The sequence below is a fragment of the Acanthochromis polyacanthus genome, chromosome 3 (assembly GCF_021347895.1).
Source record: "Acanthochromis polyacanthus isolate Apoly-LR-REF ecotype Palm Island chromosome 3, KAUST_Apoly_ChrSc, whole genome shotgun sequence".
In the NCBI taxonomy this organism is placed as follows: domain Eukaryota; kingdom Metazoa; phylum Chordata; class Actinopteri; family Pomacentridae; genus Acanthochromis; species Acanthochromis polyacanthus.
This window is the reverse complement of record NC_067115.1, coordinates 47,016,984-47,025,041: the sequence shown is the minus strand read 5'-3', so window position 1 is coordinate 47,025,041 and position 8,058 is coordinate 47,016,984. Positions and strand designations below refer to the sequence as shown.

Below are 8,058 nucleotides of genomic sequence, written 5' to 3'. Positions count from 1 at the left end.
AATCACAAAGTCATTGAAAAGTTCACTTGTTTGGTGAAATGGATGTACATAAAGGGAGTTTTGTAAAGAATTGGGAGATGATTGTCTTTGTTAGCTTTGAGATAAGTCCAGAGTTCCTTCGTCTGTGAATGGAATGTCTTTGAAGTGTTTCTCCAGGTTTCTGAGCTTCCCCTCTTCTGTGATCCAGGAATCAGTCAGAATTTTATTGCCCTTAATTTGGTTCCTTTGAAGGCTTGGTGGTACTTGGGTATTTTGAGCCAGTCTCTTGCTAAGACAAGTCCAATACACATCCTGGAGGTCTGTATTGGGGGGGAATCCTTTAAAGTCAGCTCTCGGCCTCGCTTCCTGCTGACTTGGTTCTTCCCACATCCATGCCAGACATGTCCCACATCTGGCGTGGTGTCCTGGTGTCCCTCTTGCTTCGCTGATCAAAAGGGGAGCCTCGTCTCCACTGTGGCTGTGAAGGTGTTAAATCTGTTCTTGTCATGTTCCACTGCTGATAATGGCTGGTCGATCCTACACCAGAGATGATGGTTGGAATGTAGATTGAGTGGTACGTTGAGAACTTTGCCTCCCGGCTCAACTCCCTCTTCATCATGATGGTCCCGTATAATGACCACAATACTACAAATGCAGCACCAGTCCACCTGTCCATCTCACGCCCCACTTTCCATCACTGGAGGAGAAAATCTTGACCCAAAAAGGATTTTACTGTTGAAGCTTTTCCCATCATCTTCTGAGAAAGTAGGAGGAAGAGTTTGGCTTTCCAATCAATGACCAGAAGAAATAAAATGATGAGTCTTGAAAGTGGTTTAAAAGCAAAGCAACAGGAAATCTAAAAGAATTACTGAGTTTCATGTGTTTGTGTCTAAAGCTGTGAAATATCTTCAGGAGTGGTTTTGGTGTTGAGAACATCCAGTGATATGAGAGGAGGAACATGTTGAGGGAGGAGCAACTCTGTCAAAGAGCAGAACAGAAAAGGACTCCCACTGTCACATACATTCAGTCTGTAAACCAAACATAACAGATAGTGTGTGGAAGATGCTGTCACTGCATTACTGTGTCATGTTTCCTTTGTTTGTGATCACACTGAAAGGTAGGTTAAAGCAGGAAGAAGAAATGTCTGGAAAGGATTTGATTCTGATAAATCACTGAAACAGATGTTCACTCTTATATATGGTCTTTAACATTATTTCTTCCTTTAGGTGTCAACTGTCAACAACTGACTGCAGTGAAGAATGAAGAGTCCAGTTTAGAAGGCAGCACTGTGACTCTGACCTACACATACTCCCAACAAGCTGCTGGCAATGACTGGTTTTACTGGTATCGACAAAATGCAGGAAAATCTCCAGAGTTCCTCATCTATCATTTGGGAACACAAAGTGAAACAAAAGCTGGACTGTCTGTTTCTGTGAGTGATGATAAAAACCAAATCAGTATGAAGATCTCCTCTGCTGCAGTGTCAGACTCTGCTGTGTACTACTGTGCTGTGAGGCCCACAGTGACAGGAAACAGTAAAACTCTGTACAAAAACCTTTGGAGCAAAGACAACAGAAAACTCCACAACATCCACTAGAGGGAGACACACTCTGTTACACTTCTATGGTTTGTTCAGATTCAAACTGTCTCCACTCTTGAGACAACGTTGTGATGAAGAATGTTAGAAGTGAAGATAATGTGATGAGTCTCCTCCTCCTGACTGCAGAGGTGCTGCATTAACATCACATCAAACATTTCAGCTTTTTAAACTTGGAAAACCTGGTTTTGACTTGGTTCATTTCACCTCTCATAGCTCTCTATGTTTCTGACAAGAACACATGAAATGCATTTTTAAAACGTCACATAATCAGTTTCCATTTTCTTTTGGCTCAAGTTTAGACTTTAACATTTCACTGATATAAATCTACCTGATAGCTGGACCTTTTCACTTTCCAATATGAAGCCATTTGAGATGCAAACTGAGTCTGAAAAATGAGATAAAAACAAAGTTTAACATTACAACTTCATACTGTATTGGAGGACTGTTTGTGAATCAACGTTTGTTTAAAAGAAAAAATATCTTTACTTTCAATAGGATGTCATCTCAGTTCCAAATAAAATTAGATTTTTATGAGTAAATTACGAGAGAACACCTTGGAAGAAATTATTAGCAGCATTTAGATGTTTGTATTTTGTCACACAATATGATCAGAATGAACTGCTGTTGGATAGTTTCTGTATAAACTGAGATGTTTCTGTAAATGAGAGACAATCACACAAGAAATCCTCTGACAACCAGACTAACTGCTGAGAGACATCAACCACTGAACATGTGTGAAATAAAGAGAATCCAGTCTGTAAATTTAAATATGTGGAAAACAAGCAGGACTCAGGAAATCATTTAGAAAACACAATCATTGATTGATGACTGATTGATGATCAATAAATATGTGAGAGAGTGAATGAGATCATCATCAGAGACAAACACTCTGTTAGTCAGAGCTGTGAGAGGAAGGAGGAAAGGATGAAGGGAGGAGCTAAACTGGGACTCAAGTACAGAAAAGACACAAACTTTCACAGTGGAGTTTGATCCAAGAACAGACAGATTGTCTTCATCTTCAAGATGCTGTCAGTGAACTTCAGTCTGTTTGTCACTTTGTTTGTGCTCACAATAAGAGGTAGGTGACATATTTAACATGAACAGAGTTTTACTGAGAAAAACTAGTAGATCACAAAGTTCCATCTGTTCTACTTAAAATACAAAGTCATACAGCCTATGATTTTTAGTCAATCACCTTTATTGATTCATCTCTTCCTCTGCATGTTGTGTTTTTCTCCAGAGTGTAAAGGAGAAGACAAAGTGATGCAGCCATCAGGAGATGTCATTGCTGCTGTAGGAGACACAGTTACACTGGATTGTACTTTTGAGACCAGCTATCCTAGTCCTACATTGTTCTGGTACAAACAAGAAGTGAATGGTAACCCAAGGTACATGCTGAAAACTTACTCAAAGACTGTGGATAATGCTCCAGAGTTCCAGGTGGACAGATTTCATACTGAAATCCAGGAAAAGTCAGTTCCTCTGAAGATCCAGAAGCTTCATCTGTCAGACTCTGCTGTGTACTACTGTGCTGTGAAGCCCACAGTGACAGGAAACAGTAAAACTCTGTACAAAAACCTTTGGAGCAAAGACAACAGAAAACTCCACAACATCCACTAGAGGGAGACACACTCTGTTAAAGCTCTGATTTGTGACTTGTTGGACTGATGACAAAGACAACAGAGAAATGAAGCAGCAAAGATCAGAGACAGAGCTGCTGTGGAAACACAAAACACTTTGATTGGTTGAATTGAGTTTTAAAAAAATGATGTCAAGAGGTAATGGCCCCGCCCACTGAACTTCAGCTCATCCACTCACATTATTTCTTCCTCATTGTGCTGCAGTGGAAGAACATTGTTCATCTGATGTGTGTCTGACTTTAATAACTCCAAAGACATGTTGCTTTACCTCTTTTTGTTTTCATCTCACTTCATAGGTGAGTTTATGAACACATGAATTTCTCTTTAACCTGCTGTGTTCATGTTCACAGTTGAAATCACTCAATATTCTGTCTTTGTCATCAAGTTGTGTACAATCTAGTTGTGATCTGAGCTCCAGTTGAGCTGTTTGTGTCCACAGAGTAACACTGTACAGGTGACATTTTCCACTGTCTTCTCCTCTCAGCCTCATGGACAATGTGAGTCTGATGGCTTCATTTTCTCTACTTTTTCCAGGACTAAAAGCTGAAGACACAATCTCTCCTGTACAAGATGAAGTCGGTCGAACAGAAGGAGAATCTGTCACACTCACATGTAACTATCAGACAGATGATACTGGAATTTGGCTTTACTGGTACAAACATCATTCTGACCTTCAGGCTCCTCAGTTTATTCTCTATAAAGGAGCAAAGGGATATACAAGTGAACATATTCCTGATCATCGATATGGATCCCAAACAACAGCTACATCAACTACATTGACCATCAATCAGCTAACCCTGGCAGACACAGCTCTCTACTACTGTGCTCTAGAGACACAGTGATACAAAGTGTAGCAGAGGCTGTACAAAAACCTGAACACAGATATGAGACTCCTCTTCAAAGAGGAGGGAAGTGGTATTGAGAGCACAGCTTCATATCAGATGGATTGTGCTAATTCCTGTTTTCTCACAGTCACTGTGGTTACAGCTGCTGATGAAACACTGTGGGAGGATTGACAGGAGCAGAAGATCAGTGATGCCTCCAGAAGAGAAGCTGCAGAGGATTTGAGGGGGAAACGTTTATCCACATCTAAACATCCAGATATTTTTAATCTATTGATTTATTTATTTATTTATTTTACAATTCAAACAAAAATAAATTAAAAATATTAACATCTGAGATGGTGGGTTAGGGTTACTATTACAGAAGGCTGATGTGTAGATGTTAAATTTAAAGTTTTGAAGAAGGAGCCATTTTGAAATGTGTGCAGTCATCATCCAAATTATTGAGCTGACATTATCAGTTGCACTAATAATTGTACAAAATAATGAGAGATTTTGGGATCAATACTAACTTCAAACATGTCTCTGTTCCTTCTCGGCTCCAACTTACAGCTGCAGTAAATCCTGTCTACAGCTCACTTCTAATATAACAAATCCTAGAATCAGATGGGTTTCATCTTCCTTTAGATGTTGTTTTTCCTTTTGGTTCTTGCTGTTAGAAACAACAGATGACTGGAATCGTCTGTCCTGGAAAATATTCAGTTTAACAAAAACATGCATCTGCTTGGTGATGTTGTCAGGAAACACTTGTATGCAGACGACACACAGTTGTACATGTTACTCTCCTCCAATGATCTTTAGTCAGTGAGTGAATGAGATCATCATCAGAGACAAACACTCTGTTAGTCAGAGCTGTGAGAGGAAGGAGGAAAGGATGAAGGGAGGAGCTAAACTGGGACTCAAGTACAGAAAAGACACAAACTTTGACAGTGGAGTTTGATCCAAGAACAGACAGATTGTCTTCATCTTCAAGATGCTGTCAGTGAACTTCAGTCTGTTTGTCACTTTGTTTGTGCTCACAATAAGAGGTAGGCGACATATTTAACATGAACAGAGTTTCACTGAGAAAACTTATTAGATCATAAGGTTTTATCTGTTCGACACGGAATGAAAGTCTTTACAGCTGCTGATTGTTCTCTGTTAAACAAAAGTTTTGATTGATTCATGTCTTTCTCTGCATGTTGTGTTCTTTTCCAGAGTGTAAAGGAGAAGACAAAGTGATGCAGCCATCAGGAGATGTCATTGCTGCTGAAGGAGACACAGTTACACTGGATTGTGCTTTCCAGAGCAGTACCACAAATAATGTTTTGTTCTGGTACAAACAAGATGTAAATGGCTTTCCAGTGTACATTTTAAAACGTGGTGCTTATGGTGATGTTAATGCTCCAGAGTTCCAGAAAGACAGATTTGATGCTCAAGTCGACAACAACAAAGTTCCTCTGAAGATCCAGAAGCTTCATCTGTCAGACTCTGCTGTGTACTACTGTGCTCTGCAGCCCACAGTGACAGGAAACAGTAAAACTCTGTACAAAAACCTTTGGAGCAAAGACAACAGAAAACTCCACAACATCCACTAGAGGGAGACACACTCTGTTACACTTTGTGGTTTGACAGGATATCATCTGGGTTTTCTGTCCAGCTCAGAATAAACCACAGGAAGTAAACTGTACCAATAAAATCAATCATGTCTTCCTCAGTGTTTGCTGCCTCATTTAACTTTTAAGCTTAAATTTGATGCATAATTGCTACATCATCACTTTTTAAATCATGTTTTTATTGTAGCTTCACTCATTTTGATGAAATAGATGCTTATACTTTTATATCTAAACCTTTTCCACAGTAGAAATGAAACTAACTTTAACATTACTGCAAACTCACACTAACAAGCTGGAGATGGAACAGTTAAAGCATCCATCAGGAGGGAATCAGTCAAAGGGGGTAATACAGGACCCTCCTCAACATCTGCTGTCAGGAGGTGTTTGGTCTGTTTGGGGCTGAAATAGCATTTAGCTAATACTACTTATGATACTAATATATTCAGTAATGTTTCAGAATTCATTTCAGAGTCACAATAAGAACATCAGTGTCTTGTTCTAAAACATTATTGAAAGTGTTGTTATTATCGTTAATGTTTGAGAAGAAGACATTGATGTTCTCATTGTGAGATCCTCTGGGAATGATTTCCACAGTTCAAGGGCTTGAACAGTGGAGCTGCAAGTAGAGATTCAGTGTTTATTAATCTGCCAGTAATATGAAGCCTATAAAATATGAGAAAATGGAGAACAACATTAATCAGTGCTTCCTGAAGTCCCAGACATCAAATGTCTTGTTTCATCCACAGCATAAAGGTGCTCAGTTTACTGTCACAGAGGAGGAAAGAAACCAGAAAATTCTCACATAAAGGAAACTGCACTCAGAGAATTCTGACATTTTTTGTTAAAAATATTCCACTGATCAATCGATCATCAAAACTGTGAGCTAATAATTTAATAGTTGACAATCAATGACAGATGAATCATTGCTGCTCTAATCAACAGCAAAAGATCACATTGTGTCACAAGTATGGATGACAAATTCATTGATTTCAATTTGAAATTTGAAAAAATGCAGTTAGCAAAACACAAGAGCTGTCACAAAATCCACCATTAATTTTTGTCCTCAAATCATTCAGTTCTGGTCACATGGAGAGATTCAGGAACAGTCAGAAGGTTTCTGCTTGATGATCTTAAACAGCCAACAGGTTCATAAGGAGTGAAAACACAACCAGTGAGTTACTGTCTGGCTGTGTAAGGCCTTAAAAACTCACAATAAAATCTTCAAACCAATTCTAAACCAGCTTGTTCAGTGAAGGTCAGTAGAATTCACAGTGATGTGATTATTTCTACTGGAACAAGTTCAAACTGAGCAGCAGGATTCTGGATAACATGAAGCCTGTAAATGTTTCCTTCACTGATGTCACAGGAAACTATTGAACATTCTATGGCACTGAGGTGGCGTCTGTTATCTTCTATGCAGTGGTCTGCTGGGGAGAACTGAAAGGGACAGAAAGAGACTGAACAGACTGGTCATAAGGACCGGTTCTGTCCTGGACTGCTCTCTGGACTCCATAGAGGAGGTGGGTGAGAGGAGGATGTTGGCAAAGTTCACATCTGTCATGGACAATCCCTCTCACCCACTGCATGTGACTGCTGGGTCTTTAAACAGCTCCTTCAGCAGCAGACTAAGATATTCATCCTGCAAGAAGGAGCGCTATCACAGGTCATTCATATCATCTGCTGTAAGACTTCACAACATCAGCATCACTGGCTGATGTTCATATCAACCAGACTATAACATATCTCCATCTCAAACCATGATAAAATTTGCACAACTATTTTTTGCACTGCTTGCATCTTGCATTTTTAAAATGACATTTATTCCACAAGCCATTTAATGTTGCTGTCACTTATAGTGTATTTATACTGTGCTTATTCATTTTCATTTTCATCCTTGTATATATTGTTCATATTATCGTTATTATTATTATATTTAAGCAAATGTTTAGTGTTGCTGTGAAACATGTTGCTGCTGTAACCATGGAAACTTCCCCTGGAGTGGGGAGCAATAAAGGATTATCTTATCAGGAGTCAAATTTTGTGTGTAATGAAGTCATGAATGAGTTTTCTGAATCTAAAAAGAAATATCTGACCTCAGAGATCAGCCTCAGCTGAATGAAACACGACTGTACAAACTTTGTTATCTGAGCATCAAGAACTGGAGGCTTTGGTATTTATATTTAATTCTTAGCCATCATAAAAATGGGACAAACATTTACATTACTGCAAACAGAAGATAAAAACTTTAATTTGGCCACAGATAGTCAGAGACTACTTCCAGTCCTGGATTCAGTGTTTTGTTAAATGTTTTTCAGACTTCAGATGGATTTATAACACCAATGGAAATAATTCTGTCATTATTTACTTTAAAATAACAGTACCGTTATTCACATAGCCATTTC

The 8,058-nt window shown here is 38.9% G+C and overlaps 1 protein-coding gene across 1 annotated transcript; it reads left to right on the top strand.

Annotated features, from left to right (window-relative positions):
- Positions 1–2,800: 2,800 nt before the first annotated feature.
- LOC127533071 (uncharacterized) lies at positions 2,801–5,757 on the top strand. Its single transcript, XM_051945152.1, has 2 exons — positions 2,801–3,187; positions 5,300–5,757. The coding sequence occupies exons 1-2, from the start codon at positions 2,801–2,803 to the stop codon at positions 5,636–5,638; spliced, it is 726 nt and encodes a 241-aa protein (XP_051801112.1). The 3' UTR covers positions 5,639–5,757.
- The last annotated feature ends 2,301 nt before the right edge of the window (positions 5,758–8,058 follow it).

Excerpts from the sequence above, each read along its gene's own strand:
- LOC127533071 (XM_051945152.1), top strand. The coding sequence starts at position 2,801 with ATGTTGTGTTTTTCTCCAGAGTGTAAAGGAGAAGACAAAGTGATGCAG. Across the intron at positions 3,188-5,299 it reads AAGACAACAGAAAACTCCAC|GTCATTGCTGCTGAAGGAGA; the intron begins AACATCCACTAG and ends CCATCAGGAGAT.